General features: G+C 34.9%; 1 protein-coding gene across 22 annotated transcripts in view; it reads left to right on the top strand.

The window, feature by feature from the left end:
* The window catches only part of RIMS2 (regulating synaptic membrane exocytosis 2), a 393,792-nt gene that overhangs the window by 276,862 nt on the left and 89,416 nt on the right, over positions 1-27,514 (top strand). For 8 of the 22 annotated variants that reach the window (XM_017730312.1, XM_017730304.1, XM_017730303.1 and 5 more), the window contains 4 exons: positions 177-266; positions 8,807-8,839; positions 19,018-19,053; positions 24,097-24,197. The exons of 3 other annotated variants lie outside the window; for them this stretch is intronic. In XM_017730312.1, the coding sequence (XP_017585801.1) occupies positions 177-266; positions 8,807-8,839; positions 19,018-19,053; positions 24,097-24,197 (260 nt within the window). The remainder of the gene's footprint in view (positions 1-176; positions 267-8,806; positions 8,840-19,017; positions 19,054-24,096; positions 24,198-27,514) is intronic. 11 more of the 22 variants (XM_017730305.1, XM_017730318.1, XM_017730310.1 and 8 more) reach the window with 9 other exon arrangements.

Raw genomic sequence — 27,514 nt, 5'->3', positions numbered from 1 at the left:
TCCAGAATGTTTAAGATGTGTATTAATTCTCTTCACCACAGGCCTCTAAGAACTGATTTAAATTTTAATGATAATGATCACACGTTTGTTTAGATCAAGTTGTCCCAGATTATATTAGATGTCTTATAATGTAAGTTACATAATATTTCTGATTTTTTTTTTTTGGTTTATGCTAGAAGTTACATGGGAGGACCAGCAGAAAAAGGTGAATGGTACAATAACTGATGAAAAACCATTGCTGAAAAAGAAACACCATTCTGAGACAGGTTTGTCAGGGTTTGGAAAACCACATGAAAGCATGAGACTATAAACCCACATTTCATGCTTTTGTAATGCGTGTGTGCTTTATGTACCTTATTTTTTCACTTTGGTGTGGAATTTTTAGCATGTAGAGACCATTTAGATTACATAGTTCTGTTTTAGAATAGCCAAAATAGATCTGCTTTTGTAAACAATTGTGTTAGAATGCACATGCATTAGAAAAGAAGTATTCTGGCACAATATTAGACATAGTTTGCTTTTTGGTTTTGAATTTTGTTATGACAATATATTTGTGCAAGCCTCAGGAATCCAAGTACAAGCTATGCTGATTCCTGTTTAGTTGACCAAACCAAGGTATCTACTGCATGCATGGTGGGAAAATAATCTTCTACAGACTTGAATCTGAAACCATCTTTCACCATCACACATGGCAGAAATAATGTTCCAGTGCAATTTTTTGTACAAGCTGCAGTTTATATCTTCAAACGTCTGGAGTTCTCAAATCTAAAAAAACCTCTTCTTTCCTCCATTCTGTACATGAATGGATTTCTTCTGAAACTAAGAACTATCATAAGCTTTCTTTCACCTCAAATGTCAAGTTCAGTTATTCAGCTATCTTCGTTCCTACAAATGAATGGCAATAAAAAGTAAACCTAGTAATAACGATGATGATAATAATAGTATTGTTCTGTCTTCAGAATCAGAGAATAAAGGTCCTAATCACATTAATTTATACACTTGCAAAGGGCAAGCACACTTTGAGGAATAGCGAAGGTAGGGAGGGGAGGAAAGAAAAGGGAAGGGAAAGGGAAGGGAAAGGAAGGGGAACAGGGAAAGGAATCTTTTTTTTGCAGGTTTCATCCTATATTTAAAGGTTGATCCACATCTACTCAAGTGAATGGGGATTTTTAGTTGCAAGTATACCTAGGTTCAGTTTTGTGTTGCAAATAACTCTCTATTGGGCATATTAGTTGTCTCACTCTAGTAACAACACTTCTCCCAATCACACAAATTAAAGTTTACAAGATTGGCCAGCTATGTCACCTCCTAAATTAACACTGTAATCTCACCTACATAATAGTATAATACTGATAATACCCAAGTTTTTTTCTGAAGCTCAACTACTGTACAGCTGGAAGTGCAAGACTCAGAAATGAAGAAAACCAGCAAAATCTGGCTTGGCTCTAACTTAGGAATTAGGCAACCAAGCTGTAAAAGGCCAGATCTGCACTTGCATTGCCTGTTTTCTGACTTTTTGATGCATCAGAAGTTGTTACAGGAGAAAACAAATACTGCTGAATGTGATATGTCCTCTTTTCCAGCTGTTTTAACTATGCCTGACAGATTCAAAATATGTCTACACATCTGCACTATTGTATTTCCACAGAAAGTTCAGCAGAATGGTGCCTCTGCCCAGACTTTTCTCTTACATAATAGCTAGATAGGAACATTAACTCCATCTCCCAGCTGAGGTGGGCTTAGGACTGTGTTCTAGGCAGATGATTTATTTATACTTATTAGCAGTACTTGTTTAGGACCACCTTCTCCAATTTTTAGAAAGAGGAGACATTTTTTAGATGGCTGCTGTTCGGGCATTCTACATTTTGGAACAGGAGTGAAATCTTGTAATCGAAAGACAAAAACAGGCAGAAGAACAGAAATCAAAATCAAATATGAACAACACAAAGTTCTCACTTTAGAAGTGTTCTGTATATTAAAATGGTATTTATCTGATTTTTATCTATTTTTCTGTCTGGAACAGAACCACTCATTTCCAGTGCTTGCAGGGAGTACACAGAATTGGTTTGGAAAGTTGCAATCTCAATTGTCAAAGTGTAGAATAGATACAAAGTTGAGTAAAAGTTGTGTTCCTCACTGCACAGTCCTAGGTCTTTCTATGAGGGCTGATGCCTGATAAGATGCCTGATACTGATTTACGTTATCAGTCTTCTGTATGGGATGATGATACATGAGGTAAAAAACATCTGAGGTGGTTCTGAGCACTCTGCAGTGGGCATCAAGTGGCACATCCCTGTTTGCCTCAGATGCTTTTCCAAACTGACTCTGTCAAAAGACCTATGTATTTCAGTGTTAGGAGTGGAGGAGTAATCAGAGCAACTTCCAGGACTGGCACAATCTGCTATGTGTGGCACACTGCTGTTCCCTATAGACATCCCTATATCATTTCAAACAGGTTCTTTTAAAGGCATAGTAGTCAGGACATCTAGAAGAAGGCACCATAACACCGTACTCCCATCGGGATGTTGAGCTATATTGTATCTATGACTGTGATGTAACCGTGATGCAGCCTGACAGAATATACCTAAGGAAGCTTCAAATTCCTTGAACCTTTACAATATGGGATTTACTCTCTGCACAGGACTGCACTGTCTTTTGTCTGAGAATGCTTTAAATGTTCTGTCTGCACAGAAAACAGTGAAGTGATACTAACAGTCCCTGGATGCAGGTGGTGCAATGGAGGCAAGGACACCTCATATTGTTGTTCCCCTGTTTTCATTGCTTTTTCGTCTGTTGATGTGTTTTCTGATATGACCTGCTATGAAAGCTTATACTGTCTTTAAGTACAGTTTGTCTGTTAAGAATTTAACCTAACCCATGGAAATAGTCACGGCAGTATTATATCTAAGAAAACTTGTGAGAACAAGCAGACATTGATTACGTAAGTACCATGAGTGAAGAACTTAGATCTGTGAGCGAAGTGTAGAGAAAAACATAAATAGATAATAAAAATATTTTCAAACCCCAGAAAAATAACAGTAATACTGTATCCTGTAAAGCATGAATAGTCAAAAAATATGCATGACTAGAAATGAGATTAAAAAATTTGTTGGAAGACAATTTAAGGTCATTAAATAAAGTAGCAAAATGGTTCTTGTATTACAGACTTTTCAATAGAAGGTGCTGATAAAATTTCTCTTCCTGAATATCAGAAATCAATACTTTTTTTTTTAAACAGTGTCTTTAATCTCTTAAATTCTGATGTAATTTGCAGAATTAGTGTTATGTTTATTTCAAATATTCAGTTGAATTTATGCAAAGATTTTGAAGGATTGGAAGAGTAAAACTGCAGAATCATAGGTAAGCATAGCATAAAACTTCAAGCCATATTTTGAATCTGTGCCCTTCCTTTAGCTGCTGTCAGCACTCTGTCAGAAAATACTGCATTCTCGGACACCACTAAATCAAAGAGCATGAGAAACAGTTATTTTTTCATACCTGAGATCATTAAGTACCATCAGCACTCACCCCTGCACCTGAGGTGTAATAGATGGTATTTGAAGAAAAGTGAATGAAGTTCTAGTCCTGTAATTAGATTTCATTTCTCGGTGAAAAGAAAAAAAGAAGTACGGTATGTAAACATTTTCACATGGTTATGCACTTTTATATGTGACGCCTTAAGAGAAGAAATTGGAAAAGAAGGTTATGCATGGGGAATGTGTCCTGTACTGATTCAGATAAAGTTAGGCAGGATACTGTTTTTCTTAAAAAACAATTATTTTCATCCTTATCATCACTAGTGTCTTTTGAACCCATCAAGGTAATTAAAATGGAAAAAGCACAGAGTTTAGGGTACCATGGCAGAGATACTAATTTCTGTTCCCTGTCAATTGTTTTTGAAGTGTTCAATCAGTCTCACTATCCAAAATATTGGATGCTGAATACAGTCTAGCAACCTGTGTCTCCATCTAGAGATGACAATGCAGAAACTGCCTTTATAAGATAGCAAAGAAAACACTATTGGCTTTCCCATGTTTTTCCTACAGAGAGGCAGTAGATTTGATGGCTATTACCTGGAAATCATCCTGTAATGGTTTCATTATCACTGGCTGTTGAGAACATTGCAGTGTCATCAAATATCCAGCCTTTGCCACAGAAACGTTTGATTTCCAAGGAGCAGTTGAAGAACAGAACTGTGGGAAAGTGCTGACATATATTAATATGTTTGAACAAAAGGACAAAGGATAGTTATAATGGATTTATACATCTCGGAATGGAATCAAGTAAAAATTGAGTATCCTTGTAATTATTTTGGGGAAAGCCATATTTCTGTAATACGGAAGTAAAACAAAGTTTTAGACAAATCATAGCAATGGTAGATTAAACACATCAGAAAATATAAAGGTAATGTGTGCTTACAAATGGTAAATCTTTAGAGGGATAGATTTGCTTTCAATTTAAAGGGAATCATGCTTATCTTTATCTGTGGAGCATTTACGTCTCTCTCCTGGGTAGGACTATGCCTGGACACTTACATACACAAAGACTTTCAGAACTCTAATATAATGTGATGAAAACTAAGTTTATCTATTACCATGAATTCAGTTGTAGTGTGAAAACAGTGGTAAAAAATAATTAAAAATGAAGTTGTGTTTATTTTAAAAGAAGTTTGTAGTCAGAATTGAAAGTATGAGAGATTGAAAATTATGAAAAGGGGGATATGGTTAGAAATAGATTGAAGAAGGCAAAGTAATGATAGGACAGAGAGAGAGGTAATTGTCTTTTCTGGATTCATGATACTTCCAATCCAATGTGTAACTGTAGTGCATTAATATTTTGAGGTGTTACTATTTTGTCTTTTCCCCCCTTTATAAAATTACCATGTGAACTTTATTCAGAGAAGCAAAATAATAAAAGCTCTCTATGGATTCTTCATTTAGTTTATCTCTTGAGACTTATGAAAAAGTTATGCAGTCTACATGGTTTAATTTGATTTAGAGAGTTTATGATACTGAGAATATTTACAGTTTCTTCTTTTGTTATTTTCTACCTTCATCTCTACTGTTCTTATCTTTGGATAAGAGTAAGATTTTTCATGCTTACTGTCTTTACCTATTGTATTTTTTACATAGCATATATTACATATAGGCTATATTATGTAATTGCAGAATTAAGTGTATTGCTTTAGTCTTTCTTGTATTTTCTTGCTATATATTTGAGTAAAAATGTCAGCATATATCCAGTATACAGCTGTGATTTTGTGTGTATGAGTTTATGCCTTAAGATAACTACTTTAACTAAGAGGGAGCTACCTCATTAAAAAAAATCAGAAGTGTGGGACAGGCTCTGTATCTAGTTGGGGCTTAAAGCTTTTAAAGAGTATTAAAGGATACCGATTCTATTCACAGTCTAGTAAAATAGCCTTTTTGTCTAAATCTTCTAACAAATATTTGTACTCTTAACTTTTCTATCTACTCTTCTGTATCTGTATCCTTAGCATTGCAGAGTTTGAATTGTGTCAGGGGACATCTTTCCTGAGAGTTAAATGTATTAGATCACTCTTCAAGTTTAATCATATCCAGACTAATGACATGTACTTATGGAACATACAGACTCTGTGGAGCATTTCTATCTTAAGAGTCTCTTCCATGCTTTAAGATTATGTTTATTTGATTCTGGTATTGCATATTGTATTTTGTGAAGAGTGTCCAGAAATGAGACTTTTCAAATCTGAGCTCATATTTGCAGTGAAAGATCTTTGGTTCCTAGGAAAAGATAAAACTGAAATTAGGAAAACTCTTAAGGGGAAAAAAAAAGAGTGATTAACTTACATCTCTCTGTCCTCTGCTACTTTAAGAATTTTAGTTGGGCGTGTTTGCCATGTAAAGTTTTTTTTTGAACACTGAGTTCCTAAATACTTCTCTTCTATGGGTAACATTACTTACAATGAACAGTTCTGTGTCAAAGCATGATAAAAGAGATGGTACTTATTTTGGGGGGAGTTCAGACTTAAAGTTTTTCATTAACTTTTTATGTTTATTTATTAAGATTTTCATTTGTTTCCAAGTCTTTATATAATAGCCTTATACATACTACTCTCATACATTGAGATGAACAATTGATGCAAATAAATTTGCATCAATTCCACAACAAAGCAGTAAGTTTACAAATGAAGACTGCCTATTGATGTGATGTAAATTTAATAGAATTGATGACATTGTTTTATTCTTTCGTTTAAATGTATTTATATAAAAAAGATCTATTTTGTAGATTAAGAGCTACAGAAACGGAGAATTTTCAAATATTTTTTGGGATTTATGGCATGGCTTCTTAATCAGGAGAAAATTGACTCACATATGTGATATTGTGTTTAAATTAATCAGTCTATTAGTACTTCCTTCTTCACATCATTAATTGAAAGAAGTTGGTCCATTACCATGCCACAACTTCTGCAAATTCATTAATATTTCCAACAATAAATACAAAAATATTATAATCCATTTATCTCAACAGATGAGGTATCAGTTGATCAGGTATCCACAGTGAGAAGGCAATTATTATCTTTTTCTTTCCTCTGACTTCTATTAGAATTATTCTTCTAATATGTTTGATAAGTAAAAACCTACAACTGAAAAATATTTGTAATTAAGAATGATTTTTGATGCCATTTTGATATGTAATTTTTTTTCATAACAAATATTTTGCATGAGAACTTTTAAAAATGCTATTTTTAAAAAGTATTGGTATATGTGACTGATATGCATGCAAATAGTGGTCATTTGATTCTAAAATACTCAAAGAGAGCTTCCTTGCTATTCAGTTGTGTCTGTCTGGCATTACTAGAATACCTTGCATTATCATACCAGATATATTCCAATTTTGGAAATAATGTGATTCAATTATTTGAAAATTTATAGAGAAGGATTTATTTTATTGCAGTATATGTCTCAAAGCTGCTTGTTCTTATGTATATTAAAAATAATAAACCAAGGATAGTGGGGTCTTGACAGAGACTTTCTGATAACTGGTTTTGCTATACTAGGAGTGCTCACTTCAGGGCTATACAAATGTAATATAAAATGTTTTCAGAACATTTTGAATACTTTAAGCTGTGTTTTGGTGGTGCTAATAATCATTTATTTATTTATTTAGCACTTACAGCAATTATAGCTACACTGTATTAGTGTGAGCTGTAACATGCCATGGAGAAGTAGATCTTTCTATTTGCTTATTTGTATTTCTTCCAATGGATTCTTTGTCTTGCCCAGATAAAAAAAAATATTTATACTCTATTACTGGTTTTTTAACACGCAAAGACATGGCAAGCTTTGTCAAAACTGACAGCTGCTATGCTTTCACACTACATATCATATATAGAGCACTAATGTGTGTTCATTCTGTAAGCAAATTTAATTGCTTAAAAGTGCATTCTAATTATATATGTTTCAAGCTGCTTGATTTTGCAACACTTTTGGTACAGTCTTGGCATTTGATAGTAGATGAAAATATAATCTACTGCTATAATATAAAATTGTTTAAGTATAGAGCAATGGTTGTCAGGTAAAATTTAGTGTTGTCTTTAATTTTGTTTTATTGATTTCTGTTTATTCTAATTTTACGGTTTTTTCAATGGTAACTTGTTATTGACTGTAAAATGACAATAAAATTACAGATATTTTTGTGGTGTGTAAAACTTTCTAGACTTCTTTATCTAGCATCTTCAGCATTAATGATTTATGAGCAGTGTTTTGTGACTCATTAATAAACTGCATGTTGAAATTAGACCAAGTTTATAGATTTTTTTTCTATTTCTGATGATTTTTGTAACAAAACATTTGTTCTGCTAGCAACAGTGGCTTCACAGTTCTTTGTAATTATTATTACTTTTCAAGATTAATTCCTCCCATTCTTTTGCTAAGAATACATTTTCAGTACAGAGCGTGGCACTGTCCCTCAGATGTTTTCCAAGTCTGAAATGGCAGTGTGCTTTTGAATGTGAAGTAATAAAGTAAGTAATGAGATAGTTGCTTTGGCATTTAACTTGCATGCATTTGTAGTAACTTAGACTTCTGTGAGATGAGAGCAACACTGGTTCTGAAAACGTACCCTGAATTGACCATGAGACTTAATAGCTATAAATTCTCTTTTCTCACGTTCTGTATTTTGGTCTTGATAATTTTGCCTTTGGCAGAGTGTTACAATAATGCAGTCCTTTCCAGAGTGTGTTATGTGGATTCTGAAATGTCTGAGCTTGTACCTAAGTTTGAAAAAAAAATCTATTTCCTGTTTTGGATATCTGAAGTTTGGTTCAGCATAAATTACAGTAATTTAATAATTGAAAAATCTAATAATACAAGTCCCGTGGTGACATTAAACTGAGTGTTCAATACTTGAAAGAGAAAAATAATACTTGCGTTCAAGTAGATAACATTCAAAAAAATTGTACAGTCATGAACAAAACTATTTATGCTAGTTAACATACCTTTTACTGTCCAGCTTTTTCTTCAGCATCATTGCAAGAATTGACTTTGCTGTCAGTTATAACTTTTATTATTTCCTCAGCTCCTATACTAACTCTGTCTTTACTGTTCTTTTCCAACAACAGTAGTTTAACCGCTTCTTTCTCAGCTTTCTTTTTTCTTCTAGTGTCTTTTATTTTTTTCTCCACTTACTAACTCTGCTCTGCAGACTTCTCTCTAAAACAATTTTTGGCCCTTTCCCTCAGTGTCAGTTTTAACCTTCTGAATACATCCTCTCACGCCCATCTCCTTTGTCTATGTCTGTACATTACACGATGTGATCACAGAAGAAGCGGAATCATCAAGGAGAACAAACTCAGGTCTGTCTCTTCTACTGCTTTTCTCTGTGTTATTTTTTTCATTTTACCTTTTCTATGGATTTTATCACAGCTCACCTCACATACTTTTCCCTCTCTTCCCCCTCAATATATTGGCAAAATATTGTCAAGGTGTAAGAATTTAAGACGCTTATGTAATTTTAATTTCTATTACCTGTAAACTATGGTCACTATAAAAAGTGATGAAAGGTAATTGATGGCAAGTAGAATATGCCTTAAGACTTTAGACTGATTTGATTTCTACCGTATCTATTCTTATTTTACATCTCAAATTATCTGTAAATTAGCCTTTAAACTTCCACTTAACACATGAAAACAATCTATAATTTTTTATCTATGCATTCGAAAGCTGCTATGAAAACTGCTACAACTGCAGAAACTCTTATATAACTAGTTATTTTTGACTCTGAGAGGATGTAATTTCAAAATTGAATAATATCAGTAAGTTAAATTTCATGCATTAGAATTTCAAACTTAGTTTTTTGAATAAAACCTGTTTCAATTAGAAGTTGAATTTTTAGTGAAAAAAGCTCTTTTCTCATGCCAAAAAGTGTAAATCAAAAGTTTATGATCGCATGAGAGCAAGAAGTCAGAACATTGAAGGAGTTCTTACTTAGCTGTATTGTTTATGAGGCTTTTATTCGTGCATTACTTATGGTTTCTTTCATAAAAAATTTTAATCTGCCATTTTATTGAATTTTCCACGTACTTTATATTACTGGCAGAGAACTAACGTCTATCAAGGCATCCTAGCTCTGAAAATGCAGTATTTGTTCACACTTCCTTGCTTGTTCAGTTGTGGTATGTAGAACAACAGCAAAATTACCCATATTTAAGTTAATTAAATTCAGCTATAAAATTTAAATTTTAAAATTTTTGTGTAAAAGCTTTAATTAATTTCCTGTATCTCTGCTATTATCCCAACAAATTAGAGAAGCCACTTGGATGCCATTTAGATTAGAAAATCTGGAGAAGTTTTGGGGTACATTGACTGGTCCATTCAACTTAGGTGATATTTAGTGAAACGCTTTCATCTTTTCTGTACTATGACTGGCTCCTTCAGAGCTCAGTTTTACTTTTCATACTACTCTTGTCCTAATTAGAGTCATAGATTATTTTTAGAGAATCTTGCAGATGTTTGCTGTGGTTTTCATGTTAAACAAATCTCAAGATAGAAATTGTTAGAATTACAGGGTAAAAAAAGTTGAGTATGGATAGAAAAGACAACCGGTAGAGTGTTCATAATTTCCTCTTTTGTAAATGACCACTCTTAGAAATTAATAAATTATGCTGTAGAAAGACTGAGTTTACTTACCTTGTGCTTATGATTCATTGCCAGTCCCTGTGCAGTGATTCTGAATCTCTTGTATTACAAAACTGAAGTTAGATGATTGTGTGACCCATTTCCTATCTGTTCATAATAAAAGTTGTGGGTCTTTTTATTCAAAAGCCTTCTTCTGAGTTATTGATTGAATCAATATATTAAATCAGAATATGGAATCAGTCCATATCTCTCTTTGTGTTGGAAGAAATCAGACCTTAAAATGGTCAGAAAAAAGCATATCTTTTCATCACCTGTGTTTCTTGAACATATATAAGTTGGTAATACCCGTGTATTATTAAATTTTATTGACATTGCAGTTCTTCTGCGAAACACTACTTAGCTCAGAGTGTTAGGTAAAGGTATTAGGCACTGATTAATTTAGTTGTCTAGCACACAAATGCAAAAGAATGATCAGCACTGCAGTTGCAATAGTTGTTATTACTGCCCTTAAACTCAAGAGAAAATACAGTTCTGTGTATAGTAATATATTTTCAGATGTACATTTGAAACAGGTGCTCTTCCATGCTTGCCTGTGTAACAAAGCAGGTTACACATTTCAGTACAAGGCACTTGGAGCACAGCTAAAAAGCAAGGGTGACATTTCAAAGGCATACTTTAGAACAAAGTGTTTTCCCATTGTTTTAGAATTTGCTTTAAGAAGTGAATCTGGGATTATCCCTTTACAGGTTTTCTTAGGAAATGGTTTTCACATTATTTATCATGCTACCAAACATTCATGTATTCCAGAGGATTAGCTATTGATTTTAGGTGTTACTAGACCAAGAAGTCTTGTGAAAGCTAAATATCTGAATATGTTACAATTGTATTGATAGAAAAATGTTGCCTTTTCCTCTCTCTGGATATTATAATCTATAACTGTAAAAAATAAAATTTTATTCCTTGAAAAAATCTAGATTTTTTATTATAAGTTTTATGAAAGTGAGTGCAAAGCTTTTGCTGTATATTTCAAGCACAAAAGCAAGTTCAGAAAGCTAAGAAGCAAAGGTATTTTAATATAAATTTTGTTATCTGACAGCAGTAGAGCTTGATAGAATCCTTAATGACTAAACCCTGTTTTGCTTGGGTGAAGGAGGAGCTTTGTGATACAGGGTTTTCACAAACCTGCTTTGAGATGCATGATTTTCATATTTTTCAAATTAGTATGTTTTATAGGTTTAGATATTGTGAAAACTGTGGAGGAGATGTGTGCCTGTTCACATCCCCTTGGCTTCACAAAGAATACTTCCATTCAGGAGAAGTAGAAGTAAGCCCCTACCTGCCAAAGAGCCTTAGTTACAAAGCAGACATCTTTATTTTTGTCAGTAACGTTGGTCAGACCAACCAGTTATCATGGTGCCAAAAATTACTGGCAAGTGCATGTAATACTTACTGTGTTCTTCAAACATATGAAATACAGAGAACATTCTTCAGAATTCCAAAAATTAATCTGGTTGACTCAAGTAACTGCCCAAAAAATGATCATCAAAGCATTGGAAAGGCAGATCCATGCCTGTACAAAGGCAGTCAGTGCACGTACAGCAGAAATAGTGCTGGGTAATTGATTCCAGGTTTATTCCAGGATGAGAAGGGGTGGCTTAGTGATGCCCAGGCATTCTAAACTTTCTAAGTTAGATGGAAGTTAGAAGATAGTGGGGACTGTTCAATTTCTAAAGGGCCATGAAAGGCAGGGAAATAGATATTGAAGTCCCTTTTTGCAAGCTCTGAAGTAAAACTGTCATGTTAAGGGCACACAAAGGCTTGATTAGAGTTTTTGTTAACTTTCAGAGTGCAATTCAAATAGAAAAGGACTTTGAAATAAAATTTTTTCTGTGCTTTATAAAATCTCTTTGTAATAACATGATTGATGGCAATGAAGCCTACAAAAACTAACAAACCCTACTGAAGATGAATAGAAAGAGCTTGTAGACCTCGACAGTGGAGGGCAAAACAGTGAAAGGGTGTGGCAAATATACTGTAGGAGAAAGCAAGGACAAAAAAAATGGTACAATTCAGAGTGTTTAAGAAATCAGCTGCAGTAGAAGACAAGGAGCACAGTTTTTTTAATCCATTCTTATCGGTACCATGAGAGGTTTTTCAAGCCTTCCAAGAGTGGATCTACTGTGATGTACTTACCCTTTATAAACAGAACATGACACCCCTCTACTTTTGAGTTGTTATTATTATAGTCAGTATTCTGTGACACACTTTCCTTTAAAGAGCAGGATGGTGCCTTGTTCTATTTCCATTTTCCTTATGTTGAAAAAACATTTCTGGGTAGAATTTGTAACATTTTAGCACAAATATGATTAAATTACTTGTGCATCTCTGAACACCTCTGTGATATTTAGTTTGACAGGCTTGTTTAAAATCTGATGCCGTAGACTGTGAAAGAGACATTTAAAGCATCTTAATCTGTATTTGGTCAACAAAACCCAAAGGGTAAACTCCAAATTCAGTTTATAGGTACTTAGCATAGTAATATGGCTGGCTAAACTGGCTACCCTGCTATCGTACTGGATGGCTGGGAGGCTCTTTGTCCTTATTTTTTGTTTTGTTTAGAATTAAATCCAGAAACCAAAGACTTCCAAAGTAGCCATCTGTACTAAACCACAAAAATAAAGTCTGATGATCAGTCTGCTGAAGCTAAAATACTAAAACCATCAGATTATGTAATTTAAAGTGGCAGCATAATTGTGCAAAGCATTTGGTTGTTAATTTGTAGTTCTTCTGAGTTCTAAATTCAGGTGCACACACCATTGATGGTCTTGTGTTCTTTGGTTAAACCTTTGACCATCTTTCTGGTTATTGAGATGCTAATGAAGATGTCTTGCATTCTTAGGATAGCTGAAGAATCTCTATTAATACCTGTTAGCTTTTCTGAAAGCAGAGGCGTAATTATCATCAAATGTTTGTGCTTATGATTGGAAGTGGCTCTATCAGAATGTGGAATACTCTGTGGTTATGCTGTGGAGTGTGCCAGTGGTGGGAGCTCTGAGGAGCATGCTTGGCAAACAGGATGTTGGAAATCTTAATAATAAGACTGTGCTCAGGTTTTCCTGAAAGCAATGCAGAGTTTATAGTGTGGCTGATCTGAATGGATTTTTATGAGTACAGAATAGAAGGGCCTACTGACCGCTCAGATATTTTTCTTTTACACTTTCAAAATCCTATTTCATGTCATTTATATAGGGAGGATGTGCCAGAGTTCTTGGGAGAAACAAAATGGGATGTTTTAGCTAATATTTGACTTACTACTTCTTTCTTCCATCCGTTTTCCATGTAGGCCTCAGTATTTTATGAAAGCCACCAAAGTGTATGTAGACCTTCGTATGAGGCAGCACAGAAAAATGTCACCAGCTACCCTGCAAAAATGACCTTGGAAAGGGATCTAGGCAGCATGAAAAAGGGCTAGCCATAGCCCTAATCATTACTTTAATAAATATGCAAAATAGAACTTTGCAGCTTTTTTCAAAAGACCTTTGTCCTTTACCATCTGCACTGATCTATCCCTAATGACGGAGACCTGAGCTGACCCTGTCAATTTATAAACCAAGGATTGTAGAGATTCTTTAACTTCCCTGTTTAGATCACCACACTATTTTATTCAATTATTTTACTAAACAGTGCCATGTATTCTGCAAATAAGCCAAAGTAACATAGTTAACATGCTTTTAGCATTGTGATAAAAATTTATTTAGGTGGCGAGAAATGTCCCCTGGGTTTTAGTCTTTCTTTAGTGTGTCAAGCTTGAAACCAACAAGAAAAAAAAAAGAAAAAATCCGTCAAGCAATCCTCAAATAGAAAACAGGAATGTGAAGACATCTTCCCTGCTAGGAAGCTGGCTGGCTGAAATAGTCTTCTTTTGAGCATGCCCTTTTAAGGGCAATAATTGACACTTCAGTCACATTTAAACAGTAATAATAAGTATCAGGAATATATAAGTAATATTAAGTTGAAGAACACTTCCACAACCATTAATTATTTTTTATTTTCATTCAGTCTGTGATGTGGATCACAGACTTGGAAAGAACTTGTTTGCTGCAACAGTACCTTTTTTATTTTTGTCACAAATTGGACATAAAGCCCTGGAGTGAAGTTCAGTAACCATTCATATCACACAGCATCTGATACTTTGCTAGACCTGTAGCAGTTAGGCAGTTATATTTTTCACACTGTTGACAGCCAGAATGAAAAAATTTAGAGCTAATTCCTTAGAGGTAGAATTGGAATTTAATAGCTCAGCAAACAGGAGGAAATTTAATCCTTTGTGTAGATGACCTTTAACTGGCAAGTTTTGATGTTCAAAGCAAATACTTCTACATTTTACATTTTACTTTTAGGAGACAATCTTCTTTCCTTTGCCTAATTTGATAATAGGGCTATGAAGACGGCGCAGGGCCTTCAGTGGAAGGCATACGAGGAATGATGGAGGTGACTTGGTCTGTTCAGCCTGGAGGAGACTGAGGGGAGACCTCATTGCAGTTATAACTTCTTGTGAGGGGAAGAGGAGAGGCAGGCACTGATCTCTGCTCTGTGGTGCCCAGTGACAGGACCCGAGGAAATGGTCTGAAGTTGTGTCAGGGGAGGTTTAGGTTGGATATCAGGAAAAGGTTCTTCATCCAGAGGGTGTTTGGGCACTGGAACAGCTCCCCAGGGAAGTGGTCACAGCACCAAGCCTGACAGAGTTCAAGAAGTGTTTGAACAATACTCTCACACATGGTGTGACTCTTGGGGCTGTCTGTACAGGGCCAGGATCTGGACTCGATACTGATGTGTTCGTTCCAGCTCAGAATAGTCTGTGATTTTGTGATGTTGTTTCAGGGACCTTCTTTTCAGAATAAAATTGATTTTCCTGTATTCTCATGAATAGCATTTCAAGAGAAATCTCTAGTAAGAAATTCAGCTAGCATTTTTGAAGTAACCAAAAGTTAGGCTTCTACATGTATATTTGATTTTTAAAATAAAATATTATTTAGTAATTTGGTCTACTTTGAGAAATCAGACTCAATTTTCAATAAAGCACAGAAGTAGAGGAGCTATTTTATCCACTGTATAAATATAATTCCTAGTCATATTGCTGTTATTAAGTGTCTGCAAATATGAAAAATAGAAGGATAAAGTATTTTATGTCATTGTCTTATCTTATGCCTGAACTCAGAAACAAACAAGGAGTTCCATGTCTGTCTCTTACAATGACGTGTATCCTCCAGCATTGGAGGCTGCAATCTTTTTCATTCAAGACAAGGAAGTCAAGATTTATTTTAGGCCTCTGTTCAGTTTATGCAAATCTCATTCATCTGGATCCCAGGTGAGAGGGAAGAGAAAGGTCAAGGCAGAACCAGGATCTAACCTTAAGTTCGGGGCAGTCAGCTGTGAGAGAAGGGAGAAACCCTGGGAGGAAGACTATGAAGTCCAGCACCTCCCAGTTGTAACCTTAAGGCTGCAAAGTCAGGCTGCCCCTTATCTTCACCAGGAAACCAGCAGTTTTTGAGCAATTGTTCAATGCTGCCATCAGTATCCATGACTAGGGAGAAATCTGCTATCCTGCTTCCTCTGTGGAAATTTACTCTATTCTGTCATGTACAGAGATGGACATGTTCTGTTCCAAGGAACTTGGGAGTCCCTGCTACATGAGACTTCTTGGCATGAGGTGGGTGAAGTCTGATGGGGCCCTGGCACCTCCAGGTACCCATCAGAACAGCAAAGCTCTTTGAGTTGAGGCATTTCCAAGAAAATCAAGGCCATTTTAGATTAGTTTTAGTTCTTGACAAGCTTGCTCTTGAATGAGGCTCTTATTAAGAATTCTTTTCTATTAATTTTATCTTTCAGATGCATGTTAGATTGTTAGATATTTCTCAGATGTTAGGACCAGTTAGAAAGAACAGGGAGTTAGACTAGGGCAACATGGCTGTGTCTACTATTAAATGAAATGTCAGTGGTCATTATAATAGCAATGTCTACTGTGATGGTGGAAGAAGGTTTTGAGAGAGAATATTTCAGCATTTCAATCTCTCTATGGCTATAGTTCATCTCTGTATTCCATCAATATACTTAAATAATCTGTAGTCTGATTAAGCTGAAAACATAGTTATTTTCTGTAATGTGCAGAAATGTATCCTTCATGAAAGCATTGATTTATTTTCTCCAAAGTGTATAGCTCTGAAAAAAATTAGTTCGTGAACTGAGATCATTACACCACAGGATACAATATATGCTTTTCACTTTGCAAACCAAGGTTAAATCAAGTAATGTAGACAAATACTGACTAATGTGATGATACTGGTCATAAAAAAAACATCAGTTCAAGATTTTTTAGGAATGACTGGTGGCTTTGTCATCTCATATTATTAAGTTTGAGACATTTTAAAATAATCTCATAGTGATTTATGGGTTTTCAGCAGTTTCAAGACATTAAGGCTCTTTAGAACTTTTTTGTTTTGAACACATTGCAACCAAAAGCATTAATTACTTTAGTATCAAGATCCTGAACCTGCTCTGAATTCTTTTAGAGGTGATGACTAGGCCCATAGCTGCAGTGAAGATCTTTGCTGCTATGAAGTTAATATTGTTTTACTTGGTAGATGGATAATACCAATTTTGTTGAGTTCTACTGCTTCCATTCAAGTAAGATCTTTCTCAATTCAATCTTCGGTTCCTTCTAGTACATCTTCAGACAGCTCTTCACAACACATCCGAAACCTCAGTTTGAAGAGTAGGATCCCCTGTGTTGACCTTTCTACTAAAAATCTAAAGAATATATCTATTGTAGATATTTTTCACTTCAATTCCACTTTGAAAACTCAAAAATCCAATAGAATTTTATGTTTGCTAGTACTGTGATATTCATTTCTACAATCCCATTTGGAAATATTTTTCTGTGTACTTTTTAAACCTAGTGCAAGAGTGAGTGAAAGTTGGAAAGTTGGGGTGAAAGGTTTCAAACTTCTTTATTTTGACAATGTATTTATTTAAAGATTTGTGTTTGAAAGATGTTCAGACATAAGGATGAATGGACTTCTGGGCATCTTAAAAAATTAATTACCCTGTATAGTATAAGGTTCCTGTATTAAGATAATATTTAGGCAAAGATTTCCTTTCACTATGCATATGGAATAATTCAGAAATGTCATCATTCTCTCTGAGCTCAAGCTCAAGGCTGTTTTAACGACTCAAGTAACTTTCCTCTATTGTACATTATGTTGGATCGGTGGTATTGCTACCAAATTTCTGCTTTAGAAAGTAATGAGACGGTAGATGACATTGTACTTGTAGATTTTATATTGGTGACAGCAATTTAAAACTAAAAGAAAAATAAAAAAATAAAATTGAAAGGTTGAAAAGCAAACAAAACTATCATTCTCTGCTATTTTCCTAGCACTATCCACAGAGCACATAGATAATAAGGCCAGGCTGCCCAAAGGCCAATTCAGAAGAATGCAAAAAGCCGTATTGAAAAATGGTATTGAGTATGGGGCAGGACAGGTCAGGGAATGGGAGAAGTTCCAAGAACTGATTTAGTGCCCACTGATTTACAAAAGTGTAGGTTTATGACCTGCCATATCCATTTCCCATTAATTTGCCTAATAGTTCCACTAGAAATTGCCAGCAGAACAATAACCTTGATCCCACACATGATAGGAAGCCAGATCCTGTTGAAGTGTAGCATATTATTTATGCTCTCTGCAGGAACATATTTTTCCTTCTTACACTTCTACCTTGCTTGAATATGATTTCTCTCTGAGTTTGACTTCATCCTCTGCTTTGATGCCCACCTACAAAATAGTATTTCCTTAAAATACAACAGCTCTGTTTCCCATTTCAGTCTATGTACTGTAAATTAGATTAAAATTTTGTGAGCAACCCTCAATAACCAATAATTCTGGAAAAATATTTAGTTCTAGTAATGTATACTGTTTTTGGTGTGTAGCTTGGGGGCTGTTGTTCTATATTCATGGGATTGTTTTAATTGAATTTAATATAATTTTGAAAAGTAAACAATCTATTTCAAAGTTAATGTATTTCTAATTAAATTAAATTTCATTTGACTTAAAATTCTTTCACATTATTTACCAAAACTGGATTTCAGATTATTTACGGGCTGCCAAATTATTTGATAGGGATCCAATGTATTTTCATTTCTTTGTGATAGACGATTGCCCTGAGACATTTACAACCTTTAATATGTATTCAGAGTATTTGCTGGCATCAGTCAGCTGAGTTTATGTGCATGAACTGAATTCTGAGTATTGATGTTAGTGTCTTTTGTTCTTCATAATTTTTAACTCTAGGAAAAGCTACAGCAATATCATTCTTAAACCTTTTAACCTGTAGAAGCTATGAGAATTGATTAAACCAATGAAGATATAAAGCAATTGCCAAAACCTATTCTGACACATTCAGTTTTTATGCCTGAACCATTAGACTGTATCTCATGTGTGCACTGCATAAAACATAGAGCACAAGCAAATTTTTTTACTTCTATTTTTGTGTCATCCCAATCAAAGAAACTGTAAAGTAACTCTATCTGACACCTGCCTTGCTCTCTCTTTCTTGAGTGTGCGAATGATTCTGGAAGTGCACAAAATATCCATGGGTTCCCTTCAGTAAATGTTCAATAAGAGTACACAAATGTATACACTAGCATGCAGTGAATATGCCTCTAGATTTAGAGCATCATACTTGGTTGGTTGACTAAATTCTTCAAGTTATATTAATTTGCTGAGTTTTGTCAATTTTTTCCTTTTTAATGCATTTTTATATTACTTTTATTATTATTTCTGCATTTTTTTTCTCTCCCCCTCTTTTTGCTTTACATATTGCTTTCATTTGTTTGTAGAAGAAAAGAAAACAGATCCAGAGAATGGGGATACAGGTAGGGTGACTTATTAAAAATATTTTTGTGCTTTTCCCTTAAATTCTTTGATCTGTTATGTTTAAGCAAATATGTAGCAAAGAGTTGGAGTGCAATTTTGATGTATTTTGGGAATTTCAAAATAGACACTAGAAAATGGAACCTAAGAAAGGGCTTTCCCAAATGTATTTCCTTTGCTGTTTTAAGTGTGTCAAATAAGGGTGAGAAATGGGAAGAAAGAGACCAGAATCAGCTAAAGGCAGATGTCACACACTTTAAGACTTCTTTTCTTTCCTCCCCTCTCCAAACACTGAGCATGCTCACCTGCACGTTCTTCTGCTCTGTTACAGGTTTCTGATTTCTAAAGCATCAGTGTTACTTTAGTCCCCTCATCATGAGTTTTTTCCGCATGCCTTAGTGGCTGTCCCTCCCAGATTTTGTATCCCTTTTGCCCATATGTATCCAAAACAAAATCGGTTCTAATATTATAAGGGAAGCTCCACTCTTCCATACCTGATTCCCTTTAACTCTTTGTGCCCCAGAAACCTCACTGTACAGCAAACTCCTCGTCCAAACTGAAATCCTGGTATAGGATCACCATGACCAGCATCTCTAGGAACTAGAATGGTTTAATAATTTCCACTGGAGAAGACAATGAAAGAAAGAATGAAAGAGCAGAGGTCTCAGCTAGTTTTATTTTGATTTTTAGCCAGATAGGTTTGCCTTAGGCTGAGCTGGATGATAAGGGCAGTTTGTTGTCCCTTTTGTCTCTGGTGTGGATCACAGGCTATCAACTGAAGAGTCTTACCCTATCGAGTAACCAGTATTTGACCTGAAGAGCAAATAACAGTCTTTAGCTCCAGGCTGAATTCAGTGATTGCTTATCTCCTTGTAAAACTGTGACTCAGTGAGCAGCTGAGGTTAGGAGAAGTTAGGTATTAACCAAATCACCGATTACAGCCCTTCACTTTAGTGGTAAAGTAGCTGAAATTTATCTTTTTTAATCTTAGCTTATTTCAAGTTAAAACATGAAAATAATGTTTTTTATTTGAAGCTGAAGCAGTGATTTTAGTGCCTGTCCTGACTCCTGTTGTAGGAATGGAATTATACAGCAACCAGCTAGACCTTGATAGGAATTATGTGGATCTTACCTCAATAGGGCTTATCCCTAGATTCCACTTCAGTAAAAGAATCAAGCAGAGTTCCTTTTTCTACTATGCTTAGTAGGCAATAGTAGTTACAGCTGAAGCTGTGTGCCTCTGAATAGGGGCTCTGCCTGTTGCTTGTTACTGGATTTTATGGTCTCTATAGGTGGCTTAATTTTCCAATTGCACTTCTGCTCATCCAATCCTGCTTGCAGCATCTGGGGTCTTCTCTTCTGATTTAATCCTGCAGCCTCCAGGCACCCTTTTGTCTGTGCCTTGAGAAATTTCCCTATCTTTTGTTACAAAATATCCTATAGCTAAAGTCGAAATTACAGTTCATTGTCTAATGGTTACATTTCCATAGATAAAAACAAAGGTCGAATTCACGTGGCCTAAGGTTTAATCTACTGTAGTCACTAGAGCTAAACTCTAGCACAACAGTCTCTCACTGCTGTCCTTGTGGATCTAAGGAGAGATTACAGGGCTGCACTGCACAGTCCTTCTGTGCCTTACTCTGGCATTTCAGGAGTCTTTGCACTGTAGTTATATTGCTTTCCCTCAGCACACTCTCTTCTCAAAATATGGGGAATGGCTGGTAATGAAACAGCAGTTGTCTTGGTCAGCCAGGAATTTCCTTGTGCCCATGAAAACCCCGCTGAACTAACCTTCAGGCCATGGGTTTTTAATGTGAGAGAGTTCAAAACAAGCAAAACTCCAGAATGTTGCCTACTGTGCAATGACCCCAGCTAGGTCTGGTGAGCAGCACCAGGCTTTGTTCTTCCATTCAGTCTTAATTTTTTGTGTTCATATGGCTGGAATATGAGTATCTCCTTGGATATTTCTGTTGGAGGCACAGCTACTGTTTATAAGCAAAATTCTGGAAGGAAGTTCAGGCAGAAATGAACTCATTTTACCTGGCCAAAATTTGGTTGCATAACACTTTGGTACATTGTGGCAGTACATCAGTTTATCAGAAGCAGCTTTAACTTTTCTAGTGTCAGTCCTGAAAATGTGTTGTACTGGGCTCTAGCTAAGGATCTAAGAACACGGGCTCAGTCAGCCCTTGAGTGATTCAAATGTGTGAAAGCTTATGTTCCTACATTTTAACCACTGTTGGTAAAAAATGGTTAGATTCAGGTTAGTTCTGCTTTGTTGACACACGTTCCATGAATGGCTCCTTACTGCAGTGAAGTCCTTGGGATAGGACTGGTGCTCTGCCTTGGTTACCAAACTCATGTTGAAAGCTGAAACTTTTAATGCACCCAGACGGTTACTGAACTCTCTAGAAGTATTTTCTGCTCCTGCTAAATCTTCCCACATAGGTGTCAGCTGAGTAGAGATTTGCCAGCAGAAGTGGAGGTGATGACAGCCCTGCATTCCCACCACTTAGTGTGACATGCTTTCACACTGGAGCACGGGAATGGGAAGTGCCGTGACGCTCTCTCAACCTTTCCTACTCCCATCCAGGTCACAGCTGCATCTGGCTGAAGTTACAGTGAGATCAGCCCGGGCACACAGTAACCCTGCACTCTCCTGCTGCATGTCAGTTCCATGTACAGTAGAACCAGAGCTGATCTTCTGCATTAGGAACTTGCCACTGCCTTTAGGTTTTCCTCCTTTTGCACATAACTGAATTCACTCACTTGTTAAGGACAGTTTCAAAAATACAAAGCAAGTTAGATTTTCCTTTAATAAAATTTTATGAGAATTGAATAATTTTTTTCAAAATTTTTCTGTCTTGTTTTTCTCTTGAGAAAACATAAGCTACAAATTTTGCTTGTTTTTTTTGCAGACACCTCATACCAAGGTCTTATATGTTATGCTCCCCTTTTGAGTGGCATATTTTTTACAGATCACAGGCAATTAGATTTTTGGAAATCTAACTTCCACTTTGTCAACTGATTATAGATAAGAATGAATATTTTCTCAAGTAATTGTGAAATTTCTAATTTATGCTCAAGAAGTGTTATTTCTTCACTTTCAATTTCCTGAAATTTGGCTGAATGTCTGGAGACAAAGAACACATGCAATGATTTAATAAGAAAACACAAGAAAAATTGACAAGATTTCCCTTTTTGTGAAAAATATCTCCTTTCTTACATTACTGAAAAATGACGAGAAGATTTGCAGAATATTATGATTTCAGCAAAAGATGATTTCTTTCTTTGAGAGGAGGCTGGAGTATTTTACTTCAAAAAAATGTACATGTTACTTCTGTCATTGAAAAAAGAAAATACCATTTTCCAGTGTAAAGTTTTTGTTTCCAAGAGAAAAAAAATCTTTAGAGTTTTTAAAACTAGATCCTAAAAAAGTCACTTCATCTTAATGATAAATTGACAAACAGTGCAATGGGTTCTATAATGGGTAAGGAAAATTATGATAGAAAAAAAACTAGCCGAACTTTATTTTAGAAATTTTCATCTGCTTCTCTCTTTTTCATTTTGTTTCTCCCTATAAAACACCATTTATTCTTTCTCATTAATTTTTCTTAAATTTAATTTCTCTTGGAATTTTTGATGAAGTCTTTTCTTTCATGTTGCTATAGGAAGTAAAGATAGAGAGTTAGAATACAAAAACTAGAAGCCAGAAGGTTTATAGAGAACAGAACAGCTTAGTCTTTTTGCATTCCCATTTCCTTTCACCTCCTCTCCTTCCAGATTTCCGATGAGGTGCCACAACATTTACCTGGCAGCTCTCATAGTATATGCTACTACCCCTATTGTTCTCAAGAAAGAAAATACAAAGCTGAGAGGCCCAGGTTCTGTGCAGAGCCCCAGTTTGTTGTTAGATTATGATTTACAGCTGAAGTTCAGAGTTTAAATCAGGTTTCTTAATACACTGGGATCTAATATTCCCATCTCAGTTCCATAAATATGGTCCAGATTGCTCAATACATACAATATACAGAAAATTCTATTTATGACTAGTGGGTTTCTGAATTTTTAATCCTAGACAACTTTTGTGTTAAAATTATGGATAGTTTAATACAAATGTTAGTCAAAATGAATGCTTTTTAGCATTTGGTGGATAATGATTTATGCTTGACTTATACCAGGTTAAAGCAGAAAAGAATCGAATATGTGTATACACACATATATTTTGTTTGAAAATCTTTTGTTAGCTCTTTTCTTCCTCTCATTTTTCTATTTCTCAGTCTTCCACCTCAGCTTTGTCACTAAATTCCTTATTATTTTACATTGTAAATTGTGGTATTACAGTACCAGTTTGTTGAAACCAGCTGCTGCCTGAGTCATGTAGTGAGAACCCATCCCTGACTGAAACTAATCATGTATTTGATCCAGGAAGAGTGAATCCTGAAATTGTTCTTGAAGCTGTGTTTCATTACAATGTAATACAGTGATGCCACTGGGTGGCTCTTTAAGATTCCTTTAGTCATCTTTAAATTTTTTGAGCATAGTAAGAATATACTCAAATAGTAAATGGAAGGTCTGCTAGTCTGTGGTTGTTACTTGATTATTAATTTGATAAGTCAGACTATAATAAATGCAGAACCAGAATCTCTACCCCAAATAAGCAGGTTATCTTTGTATTCCTCTTTATTAAATAAAAGACTCAATTTCTCTTGAATATTACTAAAAAAGTAAAATTATGTTCTGTGGAAACATTGTGTTTCATTTATATTGAGGTTTTTTCACAAAGTTGGCTTCATTTGAATTGTGTAGATAATACAACACTTATTAAGATTCTGCTGAAATACTTATCTGCTATTTTCCTTGTGTTACAACTTTCTGGTTTTCTGAAAAATTGCAATTCAGGAACTAAAATTATATGCACAGAATTTAAGTAGATCAAATTTCATCTCTTTCTGTTAAAATTTCCGTGAGCATAATTTTAACCTTGGAATTGAGGACTGCTTGTGTATTTATTTTCTTTTCTTCTTCTGTTTTTAACTTAACAGGTGCAATGGATGTAGAAGAAAGGAATCGCCAAATGAAAATGAGCAAGTACAAACAGGTAGCAGGATCAGATTCCAGACTGGAACAAGATTATCATTCTAAGGCAAGGGAGTTTTGTTTTGAAAAGCAACAAAATATGCGAAACTGAAATACCCAACATTCTATTAGAAAGTAATAGATGAGTGCCAGGTTGTTTCTTCAGTAAAAGTTTCTTGTGTGTCTATAATAAAATTTTGGAAATGTGCAGCAAAATTCTTAACACACAGTGTTCTTGTTTATTAAAATTTAAGAAGGGTAAGTTAAAGCAAATGAAAGAAGCAGTGTAATTGTCTATCAGAATGAACAATAGTGCCATGATTTAAAAACTCAAAGAGAAGGAAAAAAGATGTTTATTGAGTGACAGATGGAATGAGAGCTATTGAAATTTGTTCATGGCTTTCATATAGTTGAACAGAGAGTTATCTTGATCTATTGAAAACTGGAAGATGAAGTGTTACTTAGTGGCTTTTTAGCACTTGGAAAAGTGTTTTATACATCAACAAAAGCTTTTACCCCAGCTGTGGCAGATTGCCAAGAATTTGAATCTCTATGTAGTAGTATAACCTTAAATATACTATCCAAAATTTCCTGCTATCTGGAACAGGGTCATGTCATATAGAGTGTGTTAATTAAAATAATCAAGATATTTTCAATTTAAATTTCTATTATATAAAAATAATTTAGTGTCCTCTAAAAGACTTCATTAATTGAGGTCGTATTGTAAGTGGAAAACATGAGACTTCTGACCTATAAAAACCTGGCTGAGGAAGAGAAATCTGCTTTAGACTTTTATTTCCAGGTCTTTCTTCCTTGCTCCCAGGATTGGCAAAGCTACTATAAAATGAGACATTTAGTATTTGAATGCAAATAAAGAATCAATTTTAATAATTATTAATTATTATTATAATTAGTATAATTATTAGTTTTGAAGATAATGTAGACTAATACACTTCATATAATTTCTAGAATATACATTTCAGTGTGGGAAAATAGAAGAGCTTTAGCAAAGTCCATTTCCAAATGGAAAACCCTGTTAATGAAAATAGAATTGACAAAACCAAGACCATGAAAATGGCTTAAGATACTTCAAAACTCTGTAGATGTGCTTCATGGTTATTTGGGTATTTTGCAAATGTCATTTTAACTACACAAGGCATAGGAATGTTTATTAACATGTAAGAGGGACTTGGATACTGTCGTGTTTAGATGTTTCTTTTATTTTGACACTTATGGCAAAGTGTTTCTATATTGTTGGCTTTGAAAGGTGTCACCTTTTTAGAGATGAGCGTAATACTGTGAGCAGACCTCATCGTAAGTGTTGTGACCGTATGTACCACAAAAATATGACTTTATGTACTGTATGTATGACCAGACTTGATCTGCTGATTTTCCTGCTCCCTCAATGCTTCACTGAAATTTGAGTCAGAAGTAGGACTGGTGCAGATTAAATTGATTCTCATGTAAAGGAGTTAGATAGAATATATCTACATAAGGAAGTATTTACTACCCTTGTTTTGCCATTTCACCTACACCATATTATTGGGCCTCACTCTGCATCTTTTATCTTTTTAATTAAAATTTTACGTTCAGTATTATTGGAATGTATTAGAGGAAAATTATAAATTGAATAATTTTATGAATATGGTGGTTTATTTATTGCACACATCAAACAATGTCTCCAGAAATAAAAAAATAATTTACTCTTCTGCTTAAGTGTAGTTTCAGTACTTGAAAATGAGTTATTTATTCTATCAATGAACCTGTGGAACTAGACACTGAATATTCACATATATGTATTAATTCAACATGCATTCTTAAAATCGTGTAGTTTCAAAGCCATATGAGAACCATAACTCTCATAAGCCATATGAGAGTTCTGTCTTCGCTTTTTCACCACTGCTTCAATTCCCCTTAATTAAATTCTTGTATTATCTAGAGACAGAAAACGAGTAAGTAAAATTTATCTACCTGGTTTCTACAAAAATTCTTTTGGAATCGTGAACTGAAACACATATGTCAAGTGCTGACTGAAATGTTCTGTACCGTATACAGTGACTTCAATTTTTTTAGACCTCTCAACTGACACAAGCAGGCAGTCATGAGTGCCATGCCTGAGAAGGATGTCATTAAGTAGGCATTAAGCCACATTCAGGAAAGCCAGCACATAGAATTTTCTTTTGCCTTTTCTGTTCTATTTCTTTCTTTAAATAGAAGTCAACAGGTCAACAGCATCTTTATGTCCCTCTTGATTATTTTGAGTTAAGAAAAAATACCCAATATCTTTCCTTTCTGAGAAGGCAAAAGCTATAAAAGTTGAAATTGTATTAAATATTCAAATATTGAAATAGGCATCCTGTATTATATCTCTCTAGCTTTGTGCTACCTAAGTCAGTGCTAGAGGCTTTAGAAGAAGGTACATACCCTTCTGCGGTGCGTAGTCATACATTAAGCAGCTTGTGGGAAAAGTGTAATTCCAGACTTCAATGTTCTTAGAAGCTACTGAATTATAAAATTGATGCTCCCTTATATTTTTTCCTCATGATTGATAAAATTTCATACTGTATTTTTATTGTTCTTATACGTGGCTCATTATTTTTGGAACAATAATTATTCTGCTTCTATAAAATTTTGTATACATTAGTTTAGCAGGGTGTAGAAGAGTTATTTCCTTAAATAACTTCCTTCAGAAGCTGCTGAAGTGTGGTTTCAGGACCAACATATCAAAAGCAAGCAGCATATTAACTTTCATATGAATATTTACAGCTAAGCAGATAGAAAAACATTGTAGGCACTAAGAATCAGGTAAATTAATTTCTGATATTGGAACAACTATTTATTTCTGCTTATTGAGTACTAATAGACTTGTACTAAATAGGATGTATGCTACTGTGTGAATGGCAGTGCTGGTAGATGCTGACATACAGGAAAACCTGAATTCTGGAAATATAGAAAAAACCCACAGTAGCACAAGAGTTTTCCACCAGAGACAAAATTATCCATTTATCATACTGTGCCTCTGCAACACCAGCCTGATTTGTGTGGTTTTCCTCAAGAATCTTTCTGTGACTAGTTTATTGTTTTGCATAAGAACTAAGCTTCCCAGTTCTACATTGTTAAGCAAGATATACTGTGAAGAGGGAAGGGCCAAGATGGGAGCTGAGAGCCAGATGCTGGACTCACATAGTTCACATTTTGTAGAACTGGCTTTTGAAGTCACTTCCCAAAATGCCTCATCAAACCTCTCTGCACCTCTCTGCCTTGCTTCCTGCTTGATACTGCCACCATTACCTCTTCTGGCAAACAGATTGGTAGTGCTATATTTGGTGTGCAGCTCCTTCCCCTGGCCATTCCCACCAGTGCTCAGATTCAGGAATTACTGCT

Source organism: Corvus brachyrhynchos, unplaced genomic scaffold (assembly GCF_000691975.1).
Source record: "Corvus brachyrhynchos isolate BGI_N302 unplaced genomic scaffold, ASM69197v1 scaffold302, whole genome shotgun sequence".
Lineage (NCBI taxonomy): Eukaryota > Metazoa > Chordata > Aves > Passeriformes > Corvidae > Corvus > Corvus brachyrhynchos.
This window is presented reverse-complemented; position numbering and strand designations above follow the sequence as displayed.